Source organism: Nelumbo nucifera, chromosome 3 (genome assembly GCF_055504915.1).
Source record: "Nelumbo nucifera cultivar China Antique chromosome 3, China Antique-T2T, whole genome shotgun sequence".
In the NCBI taxonomy this organism is placed as follows: Eukaryota; Viridiplantae; Streptophyta; class Magnoliopsida; order Proteales; family Nelumbonaceae; genus Nelumbo; species Nelumbo nucifera.
This window is the reverse complement of record NC_142651.1, coordinates 5,613,278-5,637,127: the sequence shown is the minus strand read 5'-3', so window position 1 is coordinate 5,637,127 and position 23,850 is coordinate 5,613,278. Positions and strand designations below refer to the sequence as shown.

The 23,850-nt window shown below is 38.9% G+C and overlaps 1 protein-coding gene across 4 annotated transcripts; it reads left to right on the top strand.

The window, feature by feature from the left end:
• Positions 1-396: 396 nt before the first annotated feature.
• Positions 397-18,770, top strand: LOC104592964 (biotin/lipoyl attachment domain-containing protein). Of its 4 annotated transcripts, none has more exons than XM_010252544.3 (9): positions 397-601; positions 2,191-2,388; positions 7,896-7,972; positions 13,845-13,898; positions 15,361-15,618; positions 15,727-15,789; positions 17,791-17,859; positions 17,940-17,985; positions 18,473-18,770. In XM_010252544.3, exons 1-9 carry the CDS (start codon positions 568-570, stop codon positions 18,538-18,540), a joined length of 867 nt encoding a protein of 288 aa, XP_010250846.1. In that variant the 5' UTR covers positions 397-567; the 3' UTR covers positions 18,541-18,770. The 4 variants fall into 4 exon arrangements, with proteins under 4 accessions (XP_010250846.1, XP_088757629.1, XP_019052513.1 ...); XM_019196968.2 differs by having other exon boundaries at positions 402-601; positions 7,905-7,972; XM_088901503.1 differs by lacking the exon at positions 17,940-17,985 and having other exon boundaries at positions 399-601.
• Positions 18,771-23,850: the final 5,080 nt, after the last annotated feature.

The following is a 23,850-nucleotide window of genomic DNA, read 5'->3' as shown; positions in this document are numbered from 1 at the left end:
ATTAGAGACAATTTAGGAGTAAGTGGGGGAAAGTGATGCCACTTACTTAAACATTAGAAAAGCTTTATGGTTGTTAGAAATAGTTAGGTATATGTGATTTTTTTATTGGTTTAATGAGTAATTATGTAAAATTAAAAAAATAAAAAAATTCAAAAAAATAAAAAATTAGGAAGGGGAATTTAAAGGAGAGTTATACTGACATGGCAGGACCAGTTTTAATATATATATATATAAATAATCAGTTCGAAACAAAATAAAAAATCAGATTCGACCGATAAATCAGAAACCGGGACAAAATCATAGTTTCAGAACCGATATAATGATATTGTTCGGTTCGATCTCTCGGATTGAACGGTTGAACCGACCCATTAACAGCCCTAGAGGGCGGACATTTCGAAGGCAGACAAGTAGACACTGGACAGACAACACGCTCGACTGTCTTTTACTTCACTACCAACTTCACATCTTTCTCCTCTTGTTCCATCAACCAACTCCATCTCATTGTTTGATCCGTAGATCTCTCTCACGCGTTGCATTTGTTCTTCTAAGCAAATCGATCTCTTTTCCATGGTGTCCGTAACCGTTTTCCGCTCATTTCACGGTAATCTCTCTCTCTCTCTCATGCTGTTTATGGTGGCATCATAAAAGGCCACTCGATATAACTATTTCTGCAATTTCTTATTTGTCTTCAGATTGAATGAACTCCAAATTACCACCTATCCAATTTCCTTTTTATCTTATTGATTTAACTCCACGTTCCTCACTTATGCTGTAGAAATTAGATCTATTTGTGGGGATCTAACTTGATCTCATCGTCTTGCGCGTTGCACTAAGCTATACTAAACCTAATTAATATTGAAGAATGTTGTTCTACTTCTAAGTAAATGCTTTTTCTATTTCTCCTCTCTTCATGATTTCTCTGTATGCCGCGAGATGATTGCGTCACCTCTCACTTGATACACTTCGAATCTACATGGTTTTTTTTGTTTCCTTCTTTTTCGCGAGCTCCTATATATATTATGAGGACGAACTTACTCAACTGCTCATTCGTAACATAGAAGATGTTCAAACTTCAAAGCCAAGTCCAGCTGAAAAGAAAATAAAACAGAATTTTGCTTCATATTAAAATGTATGAGTAAATCCTAAAATTGATTTCTTTTCGGGGTGTAGCAAGGCTTCATGTGTGAACTCTCTTACGGGAAGCGCGGCCTTTTCCCCCCGAGCTAAACGAACCTTGAAATGAATAACTCAGAGGTCCAACATTTTACATGTTCTATAAACCGGGGTTATCGAAATAACATTGTTCTCCTTAGGTGGTAGTTCTTCATTATGTTTCACACCTACGGTTCTAGTAGGTATCAAGTCTTCAGGATCATAACATTCAGGAGCATTTTGAAATGCAAATCCATATCTTCCATGTTTTTGACAGAAAAATAGCTCGCAATAGAGTACAATGGCTGTGTGTAGCTGGCCCCAAATAGTTGTGGTTAAGGGTGAATCATGTTGAGTAGCGCTGATCTGATCTTGATTTCTTTAGTGCCTTGTTTAAAATGAACCTTCCACTGGAGTTGAGGATCTTTCAGCTTGTAAACATGGTGAAACAGATTTTATTATATTTTACTAAAATTTTCATTCTATAAATTTTGGAATTGATGGATCCTATTTCTGTTCTCTAGTCAATGTGTGATGTATAAATAGTAAATTTCTTCTGTTCTCCTATTTATGTTTTCTTTTTCAAAGATCTATAAGGAAGCTTGCATTTTTGTCTTGCTTGGTAGAAAGGTTCTTCAATGAGTGTTGGTACTGTTGTATGAGCCAGCTATGTATTTAGGTCATAACATACATAAATATGCTATATGCACACATACACACACACAACTAAAAAAGCCTTATCCCAACTATACAGAGTTGGTTACATGAATCATCTTGCACTGTTCCAGTCTATCAAGGGCCTTCACCATTGTTAAATTATGAGCCCTAAAATCATTTATTACTACTTCCATCCATGTCATTTTGGTCTATCTCTACTTTTAGACCCCCCAACTTGCAAAGCAAAACTTCTTACCTCTCTCTCTCTCTCTCTACCAACACACATAATATATGTATGCATTTATGTTTATGTGCCATCTGTATGTAGCATGTATCAAATTCATCTTCAACTGAACCTTGTATGTAACTTCTGAATACCAGGTGCCATTGATAGCATTACCCACCTGCAATCCTTATCTGAGAGGCCTGGGGCAGTTCCTATTTACAATGCCAATGCAAAGAAATTATCATTCGCCCAGGGCTTGGCCCTAGGTTCAAGGATCACTTCAGCCAATGAAAAACGGGCTTTTGTACCATGTCTTAAAGCCTCGGAAAGTACAACAGAAATCACATCTGTTGGTGAGTTTTGTTTCTATTCCCAATCAGTCAATGATTTCATTTCTCTTCCTGCCAAGGACTGCTGTTAGGTGCACTCTTAAATCAGTAACCTTTGGTTTTTTTATTCATCAACTACCCGGAAAATTTTACTGGTTCATTTGATTGCTAAAGATTGTGTGATATAATGCCATTCCTAGGAGAACTAGTCATTTACTTTATTGGTCATTTTCTCTTGTTCTTAGAATTTAGGACTTCACATTATAAAAATGTTATCACTGTTTATTTCTTGCAAGAAGATTGGAGTGCATATGCATTATATATGCTAGATATTGACAATAGAACTAGAATTTTATGTGCTTGGTTGCATCTATAATGCTTCATTATTATTGCTTATTATGTCTTGGGGTCATGATAGCATCCTATTAAGAGAGCAGGTGTACTAGGATAATGTAGGTCAGGAAGGAGAAAAGCACTAGGATATATGTTGTGGGTAAGAAAGAACTCAGATCCAATATAGGCTATAGGGATGATACAAGGAAAAACGGAAGTGATTGAGATCCCAGATAGAAGAAGATAGAAAGGAGAAAGAGAAGAAAGAAGAGATTACAACTTTAGAGATAAATGGATAGAGATTATCAAATCAACTTTTAATTTTCAACAAAGAATCTTAAGTAGGAATCTTGCCAGAGATAGAAACATATCTAATGATGAAAAAGACAAATCTCTCTATAACCCATATGGACACTTAAATATAGACTTTAACTGCTAAAGTAGCATTAAAAACCTACTACTAATTACAAAAACTAAACAAACAAAAACAACTCCAAGAGAGACCAAGAAAACATAAGGGATCAAATTCAATTAAGACTTGAACTTATCAGTGTAATGACTATAATTTTCTAAGCATGTCAGATTTGTAAGATCTTGGTCTCATTGGATGTAACCTGTCTAATGACACCAAAATCACATAAATTTTGACCCTTTCAAGATAAACAGACAAGCTTTGAAAAATAGGCTGAAAGTTATATGGTTAGAATCTAAACTTTCAAAATTATAATAAATCTCTAATAAGCCTTGAGTATCCCCCATATCAAATATCAAATCCCCAACAAAATGTATACTGCTTGTATCAGTGCAGTTGTGCAGACCAATCTGAGGGCCGTTTAAGCTCAATGTTGATGCGTCAGCATTTTGACAACCTGAGAAGTAGAGGTGGAAGAGGGCATATTATAGGATTGGAACAACAAACTAATTTATGCATTTCGCAGGGGATATGACTCAGGATTCAGGAAGAAAAGGTGAAGGGCAAAAGCAGCAGACCATGGCATGTCATGAACCAGATCAAAAGGATATGAGAAGTTCTTGGTGGCATCACCTACAATGTAAAACACATCCATTGGGATTGGGAGGGCAATGAGTTAGCAGACGGGCTAGCCAAGAGTGATGCAACATACCAGAAGAACATCACATATTACAGTGCTGGGCAACTTCCACATACCCTATGGGGATGTAAACAAATGAATGCAGTTCAAAATAACTGCAATCCTATAAATTAGGAGGGAAGGCATGCGAATTATGTATATAGGAGTTGTGAGGGCAGGTCTAACCCCTCACTTAGGTTGTACTCCCAGTTTTCATTTAATGGAACACCAAAGATCCAGCTAAGAGAGGGCTAAGACAGGGATACCCTATCTCCCTTTTTTTGTTCACTTTGGTAGCTGATGTGCTGAGTAGGCTAATTAGTAGGACAGATAGGCTAAATCTGGTTAGAGGGTGGAAATTGGGACACCAAGAGGTGGTAACACAACTACAATTTGCTGATGGTACAATTTTGAGTGTATGTCTAGCTTTAGGATCAACTTGGGGAAGAGTTGTTTTACAGGGATTAATTTGGCTGGGGTGGAAGTGAGATTAATTGACTGTTCTCTTAGGTATGAGTACAAAGAGTGGTTGTTGTCTTATTTGGGTCTTCCTTTGGGGAGTAATCCTAGAGCCGATGATTTTTGGAAACTTGTGTCAGAAATATTTTCCAAAAAACTGGTGATGTAGAAGAGGAATTATTCTACCTAGGAGGGAGAATTACCTTGATCAGGTCCACTATGGCTAATGTGCCTATATATTTCCTCTCCACCTTTCACATTCCAATTAAGATAGTAAGGAAAATTGAAAAATCATGAGACATTTTATGCGAACTAGGGGATTTGAAAAATAACCACGTAGTGAAGTGGGAGATAGTGTGTAGAAGTAGGGATCAAGGTGGACTTGGTTTAGGGAATTTAATCCTAAAGAGCATTGCTTTGTTGGGTAAGTGGTTGTGGAGATTTCCTTTGAAATAGGATAGGTTGTGGCACAAGGTAATTGTGAGCACTCATAACTCAATTGGAAACAGTTGGCACTCAAAGGTCCCGCCTAGGGTGTTGCTTGCTTCTCTTTGGAAATCAGTTCATAGCATTATTTCATTCTTCTTAAGCCATTATCAGGTATGATATTGGGTATGGCAGTAAATCTTTGTTCTGGGAAGATCTTTGGCCTGGGGTTCCCCCAATATGCTTTGATTTCCTTTTCTGTAATCCATTTCTTCTTATAAGTAGGAAGCGATAGCCAAATTCTAGGTGAGCTCTTCTCCTGGGGAGTTTGGGACTTGGAGTTCAGAAGGGGTCTTAGGGAGGGAGAATTCGAATAATTGATGGTTTGCTTTCCATGTTGGAGTTGGTTCAGTTGGTTCAGTTGTGGTATGATAATTGGACATGGTTACCTTCCTTCTCTAGCTTATTCTATTGTGTGATAATCGGTTTTGGCTTCTTTCCTTCTGAAAGAGGTGGGTGTAACCTTGTTGCCCCTAAAATTAAGGCCTTTTTTTGTTGGGAAGTGGCTCTTGGGACGATTAACACTTGTGATGTGCTCTAGAAAAGAAGGCCCTATGGTTGTTTCTTGCCCCACATTTGTGTTTTGTGCTAAGGTAGTGGTGAGACCATTCCCCATTTACTAATCTAGGTGGGTGTAACCTTTGCTCCCTAAAATTAAGGTTTTTTTGTTGGGAAGTGGTTCTCAGGAAGATTAACATTTGTGATATGCTCCAGAAAAGAAGGCCCTATAGTTGTCTCACACCCCACATCTCTCTTTTGTGCAAAGCTAGTTGTGAGATCATTCCCCATTTACTAACATCTTGCTTATTTGTTTCTCATGTTTGGGAGCATTTTTGTTCTCTTTGATTGCAGGTAGGATCCCCCTCAATATATGGTGGGATTTTTCAGCCTTGAGTTTATGCACCAACCAAAAAGAAGAGGTAAAATGATGTAGAGAGCCACAAGAGCTGCTATCTCATGGATGATTTGGGAGGAAAGGAATTCCAAGCTGTTCATGGAGCAAAGTAAATATTTGGAGGTTACCATTGAAAGTATCACTTTGAAGGTAATCCACTAGGTGAAAACTATGGAACTTTTCAAAAGTTTTTAGAAGATCACATGGTTAGAGGGTGGGGAGTGGTGACAGCCTCATCTACCATGAAGCCAATATGCCAAGTACAGTGGGTTCCTTGAATTTTGATGGAAGTTCATGTGGTGGTGATCCAGGGCCCTCAGGCATTGGGGGTGTTTTTAGGGATGGAAATGGGTTAATAGTAGTTCTCTATTCAGGCCCAATAGGGTTAGGAGACTCCCTTACAGCTGAAATTTCTGCTGTTCTGGTCTAAAGCTAGCTAAACATCTTAATTTAAGGCAGCTGGAGATCGAAGGTGACTCTATGTTGGTGGTGGGTTGGTTGAAAAGCAACAGTAAAGGGGGATGGTTATATAAACAAATATTGAAAGAAATTGGAAAGCTTGCAAGTGAGTTAGAGGCCTATTCAGTTGGGTCAAATGGTTTGGCAGATGCTCTCGCCAAGCAAGGGGTATATAGGGATCAATTGTATTAGGCTACAATGATGACTAGTTGAGGATGGGACCGGCTCATTGGGTGCTAGTAGTTGTATCTCTTAAAAAAAGGGAAAAAAGATTTTTTAAACTATTGTGACACTTTAAGATCACAATCCCATTTCTAAGAAATTAGCACATCAGAATGCAACTATTAAAAAACTCAATTTGACAAAAAAAAAAGAAAAAAAAACAAATCAGATCACCCAAAAATAAAAAAAAAGCCCTTGGTGCTGGATATATAGAGAAACTTATGGTTTCTTTCCTTGCTTCCATGTCTGCATTAGTTTTCTTTTCATAAGGAGGATTCCAGCATGACCTTTTATCCTTTATCTTTTTCTTTTTCTCCTGAAAGTAGGTAAAAGTACAGCTTCTTAAGTGACCTTAATGGAAGTAATTAACTAATTATCTTGTTTATAAAGAAAGCTAACTTGAGTCATTTGCTAGAAATGTAGAGTGCTTCTTATCTCTACATTTTGTAAAAGTTCATTTGACTTGGCAGGAATTAGCCGGTGGTAGCTCATACAACTTCCACCAGAATTAGACTAAGGATTCCTTGGAAACCACCTGAATTTCCTTGAACAAAGATGAATTTTGATGGATGCAACCTTGGTAACCCTGGGAATTCAGGAATAGGGGGTCTGTTCAGACAAGCAGATGGTTATATGATGGCTTTGTATTTGGGGCCAATTGGGTTTGGGAGCTCAACAAGAACTGAACTGATAGCAGTATTACATGGACTGAAATTGGAGAAGACCTTCCAAACCAATACAGAAACATAATTGTAGAGGGAGACTCCAGAGTGATTTTGGGCTGAATAGGAAGGAGATAATACACAAGGAACATGGACGTATATATATGTATTGAGGGAAATCAGTAAGTTGGCAGCAGAAATGTTGCAAACAGCATGGCTGATTCTTTATCTAGGCAAGGGATTAATAGGTCTTAGATGGGAGAATCCCGGGGATCCTTTGTATAAATTTACTTGGATGTAGGAAGTTTGCCAAGTTACATTTCTTCTTTTAACTTGTACATATTATTCATATTATTTAATAAAATTTTGATTGTTACTGATCAAATAAAAGTTCATTTGACTTTAGAGAGAGAATATAGTTTGAACTTTCATGGGGATGGATCCCTGAACTGAATGGTGTTTTTCATGATTTTTATTTAATATCTGATCTTGAATTCCTGCCAAATAGTAATCACTTGCTAGTGCAAGTGAGTGAATGTAAAAATAATTATTGATTGGGAAGTGTATTAAATATTCACCGTAAACAGTAAATTGATCTGAAAGTTCATTTACTTGATTAACTCTATAAGTGTAATGGTATAATATGAGGGATTCTCTGGTTTCTAGTGTGCAATACAATTATGCATTCATGTTAGATAGTATTTGGTAGTAATCCTTCTTGTCCTTGAGGAAGAGGTTTTCTTCCATCAAATTTTCTCAAGATGCATATTAGTTGGTTCAGTCTTGAATGATATTGGTTCTGTTCCTGTCCATTTAGTTACCATGTTCATGAAGACAGGATGTTCCAAGATTAGATGCAAATATTATTTTCCCTAGAATTTTAGTAGACTATGCTTTCTGAAACTTTGAAGACTAATGCAACAGTTTATTTAGATGGCAAATCGCAAGAGCCATTGGAAAAGAGAAGTTTGCAGAGTACAACCTTCCCTAATGGATTTGAGGTGAGTTTACTGTTTAGAACATAATTAGATTCCTAGGATTTTTTTTTTTTGATAAATGAATGAATTTTATTAAGCACCAAAGATAAGGAGTACAAGCATCCCTAGGAGAGGCACAAGATGCGACCTCTCCAGAAAGGTTAGATACAGCTTTCTGGACTTGTTAGAACAAGTTACAAACTAGCCCCCCCAAAAAACCTTCCTTGGATACCCCTTGCATGGCCAAGGAATCAGCCACAGTATTTGCTGACCTGCTTACCCATTTAACATCAACTCTCATATTGCTGGTTAGCCACTTCACTTTTTTGAGGTCCCTGTAGCCCCAAATAGCAGTATCCGGGTTTGACAACCATCCTACTACCACTTGAGAATTGTAGTGAAAATGGGCCGAATGGGCCCTAGTGTTCTTTATTTCTTTTAAGTAGTGTTTAAAAGTTATGTTTCTTAGTTATGGTCCTTATGGGCCTTCTATTGTTTTTTTTTAATTATCTCTTTAGCACTGGCCACCCCATTAAGGGCATCCAATTAATTGTACTCAAACTTAGAATTATTAATAAAAGTGATGAAATGGAGCTAGAGAGAGAGGTTTGAATTCTTCTTTTCTCTCTTCCCTTCTTTTCTTCTTCCACAAACCTATTGCTGAAACTTCTTTTCTTCTTCTTTCTCTCTTTTCTTCTTTTCTTGCATTGTCTGAATTACTGTAGGTGTAATTTTCAACTTGGTATTAGAGTGAGTTCTCACTTTTGACTTTTTTCTCATTTCTTTGCCCATACATAGTGTGTATGGAGAACTGATCGGTTGAAAATCAACTACATGGTAGTGAGATTGGAAAACTTGGTGCTAAACCTTCTTATCGAGATTGGAAAATTTGGTGCTAAACCTGCCTCTACCCCTATTCATGTGAACCATAAACTCTCAGCTAATGATGGAGAACTTTTAACTGATAGTAGGAGTGGGTTCGAGCTGAGCCAAGCCGGATACTTGGCTATTCGAGCTCGGCTTGTTGAAACTGTGTTAGGCTTGAGCTCGATTCGAGCTAGAAACTTGAGCTTGAGCTCGGCTCAGTTCAAAGCTTGCAAGTTCGAGCTTGGCTCGGCTCGAGTTCGATTGCAAGCCAATTTTTTTCTAAAAAATAAAAAATATACATATAAAAACATTTTTTTTATTTTACCTACAAAAAATTAAGAATTATAAAAATTATTTATTATTATACATATAAAAAATAAAAAATATACATATAAAAATGTTTTTATTTTACATACAAAAAAATAAGAATTATAAAAATTATTTATACATAAAAAATATAAATATTATATATAAAATATTATTATATAAAGTAAAAATTATTTATTATATATTTATATGTATATGTATGTATGTATATAATAAAAAAAATTATTTATTATACTAGGCTTGCGAGCCTCACGAGCCAAGCTTCACTAGGTTCGAGCTCGGCTCGATTAGCAAACAAGCCTTTATATCAGGCTCAAGCTCGGTTTAAACCGAGCCGAGCCGAGCTTTTCACGAGTCGAGCTCGAATAGCTCGTAAGAAGCTCGGCTTGTGGCCACCCCTAGCTAACAGGGGAGTATTTCAGAGATTACTGGGGAAACTTCTTTATCTATGTATGACTCATCTAGACATTTCATATGTTGTGAGTGCCATCAACTAGTTCATGCATGCTCCTAGAGACACACATATGGCTGTTGCTAGGGGTGGCCATGAGCTACTCGAAGCTCGGTTTGTAAGGCTTGCGAGTTGACTCAAATAGCTACATACATACATACATATAAAATTATAGAAAATAATATATATATAGTAAAATATAATATTTTTATTTATATATATAATAATAACTGATTATTATAATTAATTTTTAAATATCAAATAAATATATATTTATTTTTATAAAACATTTTTCTTAAGTCGAGCTCGAGCTTACGAGCTTTTGACTCGAATCGAGCTCGAGCTCAAGGTTCTAGCTCGAACAAAGCTCGAGCCTTGTACTACCTTGGCGAGCCGAGCTCGAATAGCTAGCTATTCGGCTAGGCTCGACTCGAATCCACCCCTAGCTGTTGTAGAAAGGGTGTTGTGCTACCTTAAGGAAACCTTGGGAAGGGTATATTATTTGCTAAACATGGACACATGGAGGTAGAAGCATATACAAATGCTGATTGGGCAGGAAATGTGGATGACAAGAGATCCACATCAGGATATTGTGTTATGGTAGCTGGAAATATTGTTTCCTAGAGAAGCAAAAAGCAGTCAGTGGTTGCTAGATCTTCAGCTGATGCAAAGTATAGAGCTATGGCCCATAGTGTTTCTGAGTTGTTATGGCTTAGATCTCTCCTTAATGAGATGGGTGTTTCATGTGACGAGCCACTAATGTTGTATTGTGATAACCAAGCTACTATTAACATTGCTCACAACCCAGTTCAGCATGATAGAACTAAGCACATTGAGGTAGACAAACACTTTATACAGGAGAGAGTGGCTTCAGGAGAGGTGTGCCTACCTTTCATTGCATCAGAAGAGCAACTAGCAGATTTTCTAACTAAGGGAGTCCCAAAGGCAAAGCTTCAACATCATGTAAGCAAGTTGGGCATGATTGACATCTATGCTCAGCTTGAGGGGGAGTGTAGTGAGAATCGGCCGAATGGGCCCTAGTGTTCTTTATTTCTTTTAAGTAGTGTTTAAAAGTTATGTTTCTTAGTTATTGGGCCTTCTTTTATTTTCTTTAATTATCTCTTTAGTGCTGGCTGCCCCATTAAGGGCATCCAAGTAATTGTACTTAGAATTAGAATTATTAATAAAAGTGATGAAAGGGGGCTAGAGAGAGAGGTTCAAATTCTTCTTTTTTCTCTTCCCTTCTTTTCTTCTTCCACAACCTATTGCTGAAACTTCTTTTCTTCTTCTTTCTCTCTTTTCTTCTTTTCTAGCATTATCTGAATTACTGTAGGTGTAATTTTCAACTAGAATCTCCTTCAATTAAAAGATGTTCCACCCCAAGTTGGTTGGCAAGCTGGATCTCTTGAACAATAGCTAGTAACTCAGCTCTTGTGGAGTCTTAAACTCCCACCAGTCCTAAGAATAAGGAAATAATGTTGCTGTCCTTATTCCTTAGCACACCCCCTACACCTGAAGGCCCAGGATTACCTTGGATGCTCCCATCAAAGTTCAATTTAATGACACCTTCTAGAGGAGGTTTCCACTCTACCACCCTTCTATTCTTCCTAGTAGAGGTATTAGCCACTTCTAGCCAATTCCTCCAAAGATCATCGAAGGAGAATTCAGAAAATAGGGCCAATGTCTTCAGCCAATGGATTACTCTAGTTAAGATACAGTCCTTCACTTCAACAAAACTTCTTTCATTCTCTAGGAAGGTTCTAGCATTCCTTTCCTCCCAAACAGTCCATAATATAGCTGTCCTAATACATTTCTACATGATTTTACCTCTTTTTGTGCGCCACCCAAAAGTAGATGATTAAACATCATGCTTACATCAGACAGCGGGTTCCACCTACATCCAAATAATCTAAAGCTCCAACTCCATAAGGCTGTAACAAAGGAGCAAGAGATCAGTAGATGGTAACAGTTCTCATTCCGGTCCTTACACATGAAGCACCGATAAGGTTTCTTCTTTTGCAAGTTTTCCAAAGTGTTGATTTTCCCATGGAATACTTCCCTGCAAAAAACAACAAATGTGGGGGGAATTGGTCTTATCCAAACTTCTTTAATTGGGAACACTTTGGGGTTAGGGTTGGTAGTGAGGGATTTTAGAAAGGAAGCACAAGTAAAGGTCTCTTTTGGAAGAGGGGCCCAAACTCTTTGATCAGATTTAGTGGGGTCCAAACAAACCAACTCAAGTAACTGAAGCAACTCAGAAATACCAATTAATTAGCATCCCTTAATCCCCTACAAAAACCAAAGTCCCAATTTAAAGACAAGGGAAGTATCGGACTTGGGAGAAACTTTGAAATAGGCTCATTTTTGTAAAGGGAGAGAGAATAGAGAGAGGGAAAAAGATCCTTGAGGGGTTGGCTATCCACCCAAACATCCTCCCAGAGCCGAATAGAAGTACTAGAGCAAGCTTCATACCTGATAAACCTAAGGAAGCAATGGAGAATACCATGTATAGTCTTCCAAGGAGTTTTGAGAGTAGCCAGACGAGATATCCCGGCATCCCAACCATTCTCTAAGCAACCATGAATGCTTAACACCACCTCATGCCATAATCTCTCCCTCTCCAGAGGTCATCTCCATATCCACTTTCATAATAGAGCTTCATTCTTCTGAACTATGTCTCCTAACCCCAAACCTCCTTCTTCCTTACTTTTATTGACTATCTCCCATCTGATTAGATGATCTTTCTTCACTTCTCCTGGTTCCCACAAGAAATCCTTCATTACCTTTTCCAATTTCTTAGCCTCCCTTGGGGGAATCCTAAAGAATGAAAGGAAGTAGGTTGGAAGGCTGACAAGTGTTAACCTAATTAAAGTCACTCTACCCCTTATAGAGATGTAATTCTTTTTCTAGGCCGCCAACTATTTCCCAAATTTCTCCACAATAGGGGACCAAAAGCGACTCTCTTTAGGATTTGCACCTAAGGGAAGTCCTAAGTAGGTCAAAGGGCAAGATGAGGTTGCACAACCTAAGTGAGCTGCAATGGACTCTACCTCCCCATCCTCCAAATTTATTCCAGCAACTCAACTTTTTTTAAGGTTTATCATCAAATTAGAGGCAATCTCAAAGACTCTTATTAGATTCTTAAGATTGTCCACCTTTCCTAGATCACTCCCCTCACCAAAGATAATAATATTGTCTGCAAACTGAAGGTGGGTCACCAGAACACTTCTCCTTCCTAGTCTCCAACCCCTAATTATCTCTTGCTCATTTGCTTTTGAGACCAATCTACTAAATGCATCAGCAACAAGTGTGAAGAAGAAGGGAGAGTGTGGGTCACCTTGTCTTAGGCCTCTATTGGCTGGGAAGTATATACAAATGTACGCACTCATTTTGTAGGAGGAATGCTAATCTTATGGGTAGGTATAGAAACTATACCCTTACGAGTCTCAATATCCTGCTTTATCCCTGTTATTGTAAAGGATATTTGTGTCTTTTCATATGGTTTTGATGAGGATGCTTTGCTAATTAGCCTGTTCTTATATGCATACACGCACAAAGGGGGGGGGGGGGTTATGGTATTCTTAAATAGCTCTCTTTTAGGCCTGTTAATGATACCCAAAAATCCGTGGCCCGATCTGATCATCTCGGATTTGGATGATGTGTTTATGTAATTCGATTGGATGCCGGATTTTGCAATCTGCATCTAATTAATAATCAGATCAGATTCAGAATTGTCTCTATCCAATCTGATTATATTATAATATTTATTGATTTTAATATAAATTTTATATTATTATATTGAAAATTATAAAAATATATTTTTCTATATTATAGTACATATGAATTTATATATGATAAATTTAGTTTATTGTATTTACATTAATTTATTATATATAAAAGTCGAAAAGAATTATCTTTTGATTTTTTTTGTAATTTAAAAAAATTAAAATGGATTCGGATTAAATCCGAATCCAATACAAGTTCGTTAGGATTTGAATTCGAATATGAGGTCTTCAAATCCGATCAAATTTTGGATCGGATTCAGATGCAAGCTCTCTCTCTCTCTCTCTCTCTCTGCTTTTCTATTTTACCCAACCTTTCTGTTAGGAATTTTCTGGAAAGCTTTATGAAATAATTTGAGGATATCAATGGTTTTGATTCTCAATGTAAGAAATAAATGCCTTTTCTTCATAGTTTATCTATTTTTACTTTTTCCCTTCCTCACAATCCTATTTCTTTCATGCATTTCAGGCATTGGTCCTCGAAGTCTGTGACGAGACAAATGTTGCAGAATTAAAACTTAAGGTAGGATTTTGCACATCAGTTCCTTGAATGTTTGCTTCTCATTCCACAAGTATATTTTGGTTTCTTAACAAATGCTTCAGTTTAATGTGTTCAAATATCAGATTGTGATGACTACTTTAATAGTTGACTGGGAACTGCCAACTTATGTAATTTTAGAGAAGCTAAAGCCCAACTTATAAAAATTTATACGAAACTAATCAATGCCTTGGAGTTTTCACCTGCATAGGTCATGCCGCCATGTGGTGCCTAGGCAAGAGATCGAGGCTGGATTACAGAAAAATAATTTGGGTAGTCCAGGTCCTTCAGGTATAGGGTGTGTATTCAGAGATGGAGAAGGCAGAATACTTGCTATATACTCGGGCCTAATAGGAGTGGGAGACTCTTTGAGAGTGGAGGTCATGGATTTGCTTCAAGGGGTAAGATTCGGCAAACAGTTTGGGCTACACCAAATTGAAATAGAAGGGGATTCCAAATTGGTAATTGGATGGCTGCAATCAGGATGTTTGAGAGCCTGGATAGATAGACAGCTCATAAGGGAAATATACAGTTTAACAAAGGAGGTGGGTGCTTGCTTTAAGTGGATAAGAAGATCAGCTAATGGACTAGCAGATACTTTAGCAAAACAGGGGGCAGTTAGGGAGGACATGTTTTGGGCAGCTTTGTATTCATCTTGTATTGGTTCAACACCCTATACTAGGGGTTGATGTCTCTATTTTAAAAATCTCATTAATGAAGTTACCGTTTCCAATAAAAAATAATAATTTGGATAAAAGTAAAGAATAATATTTAGAAGAGGGAAAAGAGGGAGAAGATGAACCTGTTAATTTATTTAACCAAGGCATGCTCTAGCAGCACTACGCCATCTTTCAAAAGTAGCACAATGTTCATGGATTTTTTTGGAGCCTTTGGATAACTATAGGAATTTAAATATTTTAAAAGTGCTTATGTTATAAATATCTAAAAGTGTCCATGTTGTGTATGGTAAGCATCATATACATGTGTGTCTATTGCATGTCTGCCTAGCACCAAATAGAGCAAAGACATGTTTCCAAATACTGGTAATAAATGGAAAAGGAGATTAGTAAGTGGATAGAAAACTGAGGTACTTGTACACATGAAATAACTACTGCATGGAAGTTGTGTGGGATATGTAGGAACACACTCTAGGGGGATCCAGCACTATATATTGGCTATCCTAGGAGATCCACCAACTAAGCTTGTTTGTAGATTGGTGCAATTGAACATGTTAATGGCATGTCTTCTATAGTAGAACCTGGTCTGGATATTGATAAAAGTAATTCAGCTTTCCTCGTTTAGCAACGTAAAGCAAAGCACTGGTTCTTGTTTCCAGATTGGACATACATTTTTATTTGTATTTTTAGTCTTTTAACATATGAAGTTCCATCAATTGTTCTCATGTAATGCAGAATTTTTTTTTTTTAAAATTTTTACTTTTTGACAGGTTGGAGACTTTGAGATGCATCTGAAGCGAAATATTGACACAACAAAACATACAACACCTATTATTTCTCCAACACCCCCACATCTTTCAAGTGAACCGATGGTCAAAGCAACTCCTGTTGCCCCACCATCATCATCACCAAAATCATCTTCTGAAACTGCCAGTCCATTTAAAAATAAATCTAGCACAAAGTCATCAAAATTAGCAGCCTTGGAAGCTTCTGGAGCAAATTCTTATGTTCTAGTATCGTCTCCAAAGGTATGGCCTGGTCTTTGAAAACTTAAGGACTCTTTTATTGAAATTAATCAAGACATTTTTCTTTTGAAAATTATGTCATTCAATAGCCCCTGTGTTCTTTTGTGTTAGGTCGGGTCATTCCGACGGGGAAAAACAGTGAAGGGGAAAAAGCAGCCTCCTATTTGTAAAGAGGTGACTTAATGCCTATGTTCAATTTTTCATGGTTATCATGTCTGATTAGTACTCACTCTAGTACATCTTTAACAAACACAAAGGCTTATTCTTATCTTTGGTCGTATTTCCTTTTCCTCTCAACTGTTTTATTTTTTGCTCCGCCCAAGTTCAGTCCAATGGAGAGATTACTCATATGCAATAAAGTAAGAATCACAAAGAGCAAGGACAACTTACAGATTGCATAGTAGCATATTAGGGTGCTTCCTGATGAGTGCAACCATATTAAAACTGGTCCATTTACAGGACCTAAATGCTTATGTGGCATTGCTCAAGTTTGAAAATGTCACTTTAGATGTTAAAGAAAATCTATTAGTTAAAAAATAGATTTTATTAACCTTGAAGTTAATTACTTAAAGGATTTTATCAAATTAGAGTCATTAAAATAACAACAGTTAATTTAATAGTAAATAATTAACAATAATTAAGAGTAAATTATTACTTAAACACTAACTTAATTAGCTTAACTAATAGTAAATTAACAATCACTTAATTTACTTAATTAACTTAGTAACTTAATTTGCTTAACTTATTTTTTGTAATTGTTTTGTTTACTTAATTTACTTATTTATCTTAATTAGTTTGATTATTTAATTACTCTATTTACTTAGATTAATTTACTTAATTGAATTAATCAAATAGTTAATTCACTGAGTTGACTTAATTTACTTATTTAGTTTAATACTTTAATTAGCTTAATTTCTTTAATTGCTTTATTTATTTGGCTTAATTTACTTAATCAATTAGTTAATTCACTTAATTACATGGTTTTAGAATCGTCGTTGACCTAGGCGGTCGAACCATTCGACCCAGGAACCGGTCAAGTGTCTATTCCATTTTATACATGTCCTAGAATTTTCCAAAAAGAAACGTTGACTTGGTCAACAAACTGTTGGCTTGGATGATTGAACCACTAAATGGTTCAGCCCGGTTAATGGTTTTCGGGTCATTTTTACTTTTTATTTTTTATTTTTTAAAACATCACTGGCTGATCCATTTGGACCAGACGATCGAACCGCTGACCTGAAAATCGGTGGCCAAAGCAGTTCCGTTTTTGGGCCAGTTTTTAAAACCTTGCTTAATTGGCTTAATTTACTTATCTAGATTGATTAGCTTTATTTATTTAATTTACTTAATAAACTTAGTTCCCTTAATTAATTTAATTTACTTAATCAACTTTATACCATCATAGACCTGAAGTAATTTACTTAATTAACTTTATTAAAGTGGCCTTTTCAAACTTGAGCAGTGCCACATAAGCATTCTTTTATTATTTTATTCATTGTTTAATGGATCTGTCAACAACGTCTCTAATGTCATCTGTTTTTGCCTTAAAGTGGCCTTTGCATCATAGTTTGAGGGCGAAAATGACCCTTTTAATTCTTTAGGGTGCCAAATTGGTTTTTTGGCAAATTTCAAGGGTTGTCAGAGTCAAAATCCATTGATTAACCATACATGTGTTGAAACAGTTAGCTTTCTGGTAAAGTCTCTGGCTGGTTATAGCAGTGACTTGGGAACAAATCCTGCCTTCACCAAATTACCAGGAATTGGGGGGGGGTGGGGGGGGGGGTTAGGGTTGGGGGAAGGCTATCCCATGCTGTATGACCCATTTGCCTACCAACAAATATAAAAGAAAGAAATAATACTTGTTAATTAAACACATTCTTTTGAACTTATCAAGTGGACTCATCAGATGTGGCACTATTGAAAATGTCTATGAAAAATATATAGTATGCATCTTCCATACGAGTCATTCATGGTTTGGAGATTTCCCCTAGATTGATCCTGCTTCCCTGGATGTGTCATGCAACACAATTTGTATAATTTCCAACAATCTGCTCTATGAATTCCTTGGATTAGTTAAACTTATTTTCTTTGATGGTGATAGTTTTTCTATACCATGGCAACTTCTTATATAATCTTAGGTGTTAATAACTTGTGAATTGAAATCCAAATATCCAGGGTGATGTAATCAAAGAAGGGCAGACAATAGGATATTTGAATCAGTTTGGCAGTGAGCTTCCAGTTATGGTAAGATTGCAGATATACTTGGATAATTTCTTTATCCTTTGATAATTCCTGTACTTATGCCTTTTACCTTTTTGGAGCAGTCGGATGTGGCTGGGGAGGTACTCAAATTTTTATACAATGATGGTGGTAAGATTTCTAGTAACACATGAATGCCTTGTATGAGGTCAAAATTTATGGCTTAGATCTCTTCCAGGAGAAGTCATAAATACAACATATGCAGCACACTAGGATATACACCAAAAAATTAACCTGCATGGATGGTCATAATTGTCAAATTTTGTTCCTTGTCACCAAAGGTCTGTAATATGGGATTCTTATGACCATTTCAGGGTTTTTCCTCTCCTTTTGTACTAAATCTTGCAATGGGAGAATTAAACTTGGCATGAGTAAAATCTATTAAACAACATGGAGATATAAACCATGTAGACAAACCTATTTGGATGGCCATAGCGGTAGAATTGGCCAGTGTTTTCAGATACTATGATGAAACACTTCCTAGAAAGAATACAATAATTTGGCCTCCATGGTATCTATTTCAACCTTTTTCTTTTTTGCATTGATGTATCCCAAGTATCTCTTGCTAATTCTTGTCTCATCTTTGTGCAATTTACAGATGCAGTTGGTTATGGGGACCCTCTTGTTGCAATATTGCCATCGTTCCATGATATTAATATTAATTAAGTGCCATCCTCTTATCTGCTTTCTAATTTCTACATTTATCCATGGGTCATAGTATACTGGGTTATCAATTACTGTAACCCTTTTTTCTTATTTTTCCTTTTGCCTTGGACAATTAGAGACGGGAGGTGCACCTGGTGGATTTTACTAGCAGTTTCTTCCGTTGATCATTTTTTATTTTTGGGATTAGTTTAAAGTAATATACTTTGGTGATGCTATGTTGTTTGACTTCATTGGACGTTTTTCAGTATTGTTTGTTTAATTATTCGTACACAATGTTAACTATGGAAGAAGAATTGGAAAAACAAATCTTTCTCCCCACCCGACACATCTCGAAAGAGGAAACCAAAACATAAAAAAAAAAAAAAAGATGGAAGACGATAGAAGTTAGATTTCTTTTGGGGTTGGATTGAGATTTGGAAATTATTAACATCATCAAAGTTAAACTGTTGTACCATTATTTAGAGGGGTATCATAAGTTCATTTGAACACCTAATTTTAAATCATCAAATTTACTATCAAGGAATCCTGGAGCCTTGAGGCTCTGTTTGTTTTAATGTATAATGGGCGGATGGCTGAATTATTTGAGTTATATTTTTGTTCCTTTTGTAATGAAAACTTTTGTTTTCTTTGTCATTTACATTGAAACAAAATAGAAAGGGTGGAAAAGAAAATTTTCACTGTAGAAGCGACAGATATTATACATGAAATATTTCAATCTGAAAAATCATGTATCCATTTCACTGTAGAAAAGAAAGCTTTCACTGTTAGAAGCGACAGATTAGAATCAATTTTGATGCCTCAAAAGAGGGTAGAGGATAGATGTGCTTATGGATAATATGGCTAGAGATTATAGTGGTAAAGCTTGAGAGTGTCGATAGGACCCATTGGCATGACTCCCATTGCAGTGTCAGAAATGAGGGTTGAGCTTGAGGCCCCCCAAATTAGCAATATCATTGGGGGTGTCACCGGTCATCATCGAAGGCGATTCAAAGACAACAATTGAAGCTTTCAAAGGTTCGATCATTGCCTCGTGGAGATGTGATAGTGATACTATCCTGGAGGAATGCAAGAAAATTATAAGAGAGTCAGGAGTCCATGTTCATTATAATCGCGTGCATTTGAAGAGAAACCAAGCTACAGATTGACGAAGGTGAACCAGGTATCATCATTGAAGGCGATTCTCTTCTCGTGATTAGGAGTCTTCAAGGATGCTCGAAGTTACCATGGAAGTCTGCGTCGCCAATAGAAGAATGCTGCAGGATCACGAATCAGTTTTCAGGAAGATTAATGTACTCTCACACCAAAAGAGAAGGCAACAACGCAGTGGACTGGCTAGTGAACAAAGGTCAAAACCGAGAGTGCTTTGTTAGGGAATTTCTTGGGAATTAATTTTTAATTTTAATGAAAACATTTTGGGAGAACGACGGTTTAACCCAGCATCGTCAGAATTCTTAAGCCCAAAGTATAATTGGGGTAGGTGTTATCTCGAAATTGATGCTAATTTATGGATGGGCATTGATGTATAGGGTGTAGATATTAGACATTTTGAATTTTTGCAAATCTACAGTAAAATTCAGAATTTTGCACGACTATAGCTTAATTTTCTGAAATATTTCTCTATATAAAATAATATTAATGTTTTAAGTAGGATAAAATATAAAACCTTCCCTTAAGATTTCTCACCTTAACAAAAATCTCCCCCATGATTTTGCTAAAGTTGCAGTTAAATGAAGAGTTAAAAAAATCTGATGGTTTAACTTTACTGCAAAAAAAAAAAAAAAAAAAATGATGGTCTGCCTTCCAACCTACGATTAAAGTTTCCGTCAGGGCAAAGTCCGTTATAACAAGAAGATATTTCCGATGCATGATCGCAAATGCAGTTGAAACGCTGTGAACACGGTTTGACCTGAGGGAAGGAGATGTCGCCGTCTGCAGGGATTATTTCTGGTCTAACCGCAGAAGGCCAGAAGTCAGCACGATGACTTCATTTACCATAAAAAAACAAAGAACCATTACTACTAGACCAACTCAATGTCTCTTGACCTTTGGTCCTAACACGTAAGACCTGGTCCACCTCCAGCTCCAGTCGCGGAGTGCGCAATTGAAAATTACTGTTTTACTCTTTAAGTTTGATTGGAGATTGGAGAGTCTGAAGATGAGAGGGAATTTTTTCTAGTTAATAAATTCGTTAACTGAGGAGAAGGGTTATCTGTCAGCTTTATGCTTGAAGCATGCACCACGTTGTTACGGTTCAGCACAGGCTTAGCCTTGCCTACGCTTGGCAGGCTTACGTTAGGGACATGTCCGTCATTTTCGCCTGTAAGATTTTTGGGAGAACTGATGTCATCTTCAGGCAAACCACCAGAAGCTTAACGTACTCTTTGAGGAGGGGTGGTCGACCTCCTTGGGTGCCTAACCTTGGCACTCCTAGACCTTCATCCCCTTGCGGGGCGGCCCTGGTTAACGGCTAGCATGGCTACCAGGGTTCCTCATGGGCGCACACTTGCTCATGGGGACAGTGTTGGACCGGCACTGCGCTACCGATACTCAAGGGAGGCTTGGCATGCGGGCCTGGCTCAAGCATGTCCCTTCACTTCGCCAGCCCCTTGCCCAAGCTGAGTGAGCTACCCCGTTGCCCTTAGCGCACGGGTGTGTTCCGGCCCAAGCGGTTGCCTATCATCAGGGCACACAGGTGCCTGTCATCACCGGCATACAGGAGACCCTTCACAACGGTGCCAAGTCACCTAATCGGCGCATGGTCGCCTTCCATGATGGTTGTCCCCCTTTAGCACGTAAGCGGCGCCTCCCATGGACCGGTCTGAGCCAGGAGAGTGCCCCGGCCATTGGACTTGAGGTCATGATCCAGTGCTACTGACGTTGGTGGAGCCATCCCATCGGGCAACTCCTAGCCTCTAAGCGCAGAAAGGCTTGTCCTGGCCTGCCTTGGCCAGGACGCCGCACGGGTTTCTTCCGCTGTAGAACTACCCCCGTGACAGTTGGTATCAGAGCAAGTTGGCTAATTGCAACAGCAGTTGGTTTTCAGCAGATTAGCCCAGAGCCAGTTGAAGCGGTCATTTCGACAAGCAGCATTTTGTGGGGTGCGGTCCCTAGTCACCTCCACCCAGGATCGAGCAGATTTCAAACCAGGCCTGTTAAGAGGCCATTTCATAGTTCGTGTCCCCATTCCAATGACACTAAAACAGCTTCCCTTGCGGTTGCAGACGCTTTGGTTGTTGTCCTCATGCGGTGGCAGACGCGTGAGCCTTCATAGGAATGTGGGTACACTTCCCGAGCAGATCGTTCATCAGGCCTATCAAGAGGCCATTCAATGTTCGCGTTCCCATTCCAATGACCCTAAAACAGCTTCCCTTGCGGGTGCAGACGCATTGGTTGTTGTCCTCATGCGGGGGCAGACGCGTGGGCCTTGTTAGGAATGCGGTTACGCTAGCCGTTGGAGCATGGCGGCCCTACACCGGCAAAGTTTTAGGTGGACATGCTCAGTTTTCAGGTTGAACACTTGCAGCAGCAGAAGCTCATCTTAAGGCGAGTGCATGTTCGGCAACTCATGGGTAAAAGTTGTCACACTCGCGTTCGAAGCGGTCAGGTCTCCTTGAGGCAGCAGCAGTGGGGCCCCCTCGGAGTGAAGATGTAGCCCGAGTCGGCGAGGCGAAGCGTAGTTTCGAGGGCCCAGAGAGCATAAGCCATGGCTAGGTTTGAGTAACCCGCGCAGGGCGAGGTGAAGTCGGCAGGCCAGCATGGTGAAAGGGTACCCGTGTCATCGCCAACATGAGGAGTAGACCTATCAACGTGTTCGGTAGCATCACAGAAAAGCTACCATGAAGACGGTTGAGCCTTGAGGTAAGATGATACATGGGGCGGACCTCCGCGAAGCACCACACACATTTCTTCGAGGGCCCTTCTTTCACAGTCAACGGCATAGCCATTGCGCGGTTTGAGTAACCTCGACACTGGGGGTGAAGTCCAGGCAGGCCGGCATGGTGAAATGGTTCCGTCCCCATAAATGGACACCAATATAGGCAAGACCCGGGTTGGCCAGGCGAGCCCCGAACTGGCAGAAGAGTGGATGGCGCGGGACTCAAACGCCCATTCACGGAAGGAGTCATTGTCGAGGACGACAATGAATTGAGTGGGGGAGCCTGTTACGGTTCAGCACAGGCTTAGCCTTGCCTACGCTTGGCAGGCTTACGTTAGGGACATGCCCGTCATTTTCGCCTGTAAGATTTTTGGGAGAACTGATGTCATCTTCAGGCAAACCACCAGAAGCTTAACGTACTCTTTGAGGAGGGGTGGTCGACCTCCTTGGGTGCCTAACCTTGGCACTCCTAGACCTTCATCCCCTTGCGGGGCGGCCCTGGTTAACGGCTAGCATGGCTACCAGGGTTCCTCATGGGCGCACACTTGCTCATGGGGACAGTGTTGGACCGGCACTGCGCTACCGATACTCAAGGGAGGCTTGGCATGCGGGCCTGGCTCAAGCATGTCCCTTCACTTCGCCAGCCCCTTGCCCAAGCTGAGTGAGCTACCCCGTTGCCCTTAGCGCACGGGTGTGTTCCGGCCCAAGCGGTTGCCTATCATCAGGGCACACAGGTGCCTGTCATCACCGGCATACAGGAGACCCTTCACAACGGTGCCAAGTCACCTAATCGGCGCATGGTCGCCTTCCATGATGGTTGTCCCCCTTTAGCACGTAAGCGGCGCCTCCCATGGACCGGTCTGAGCCAGGAGAGTGCTCCGGCCATTGGACTTGAGGTCATGATCCAGTGCTACTGACGTTGGTGGAGCCATCCCATCGGGCAACTCCTAGCCTCTAAGCGCAGAAAGGCTTGTCCTGGCCTGCCTTGGCCAGGACGCCGCACGGGTTTCTTCCGCTGTAGAACTACCCCCGTGACAACGTGGCAAGCTTATCTAGACGGAAACTGCAACTACGAGGTCTATAGGCCCCAGACCCACCTACCCTTTTCCACGTTCCATTCCATATTCCCATGACTGAAGTTCTTCAACATGTTTTTCATGTGTGACTGTCTAAGTAAATGTGGATAGAAATCTTAGAGTCTGTTTGGCATGTTTTTTCGTACAGTCTTTCGGATGTTTACAAGTCAGAAAGACTGATTTTTGATCTATTTCTGTTTGGTTTGCGAAAAATTTAGCCGCTTAAAAATGGTGCACTGAAAAGATATGAGAAATCCATTTTGGAAAGCTTCAAATGAAACTTCTTATGTTTTTCACATTTTAATCTCGTGTAGAAAAATACGGGCAAATGGCTATATCTATTAAACTGCCCAAATCTTA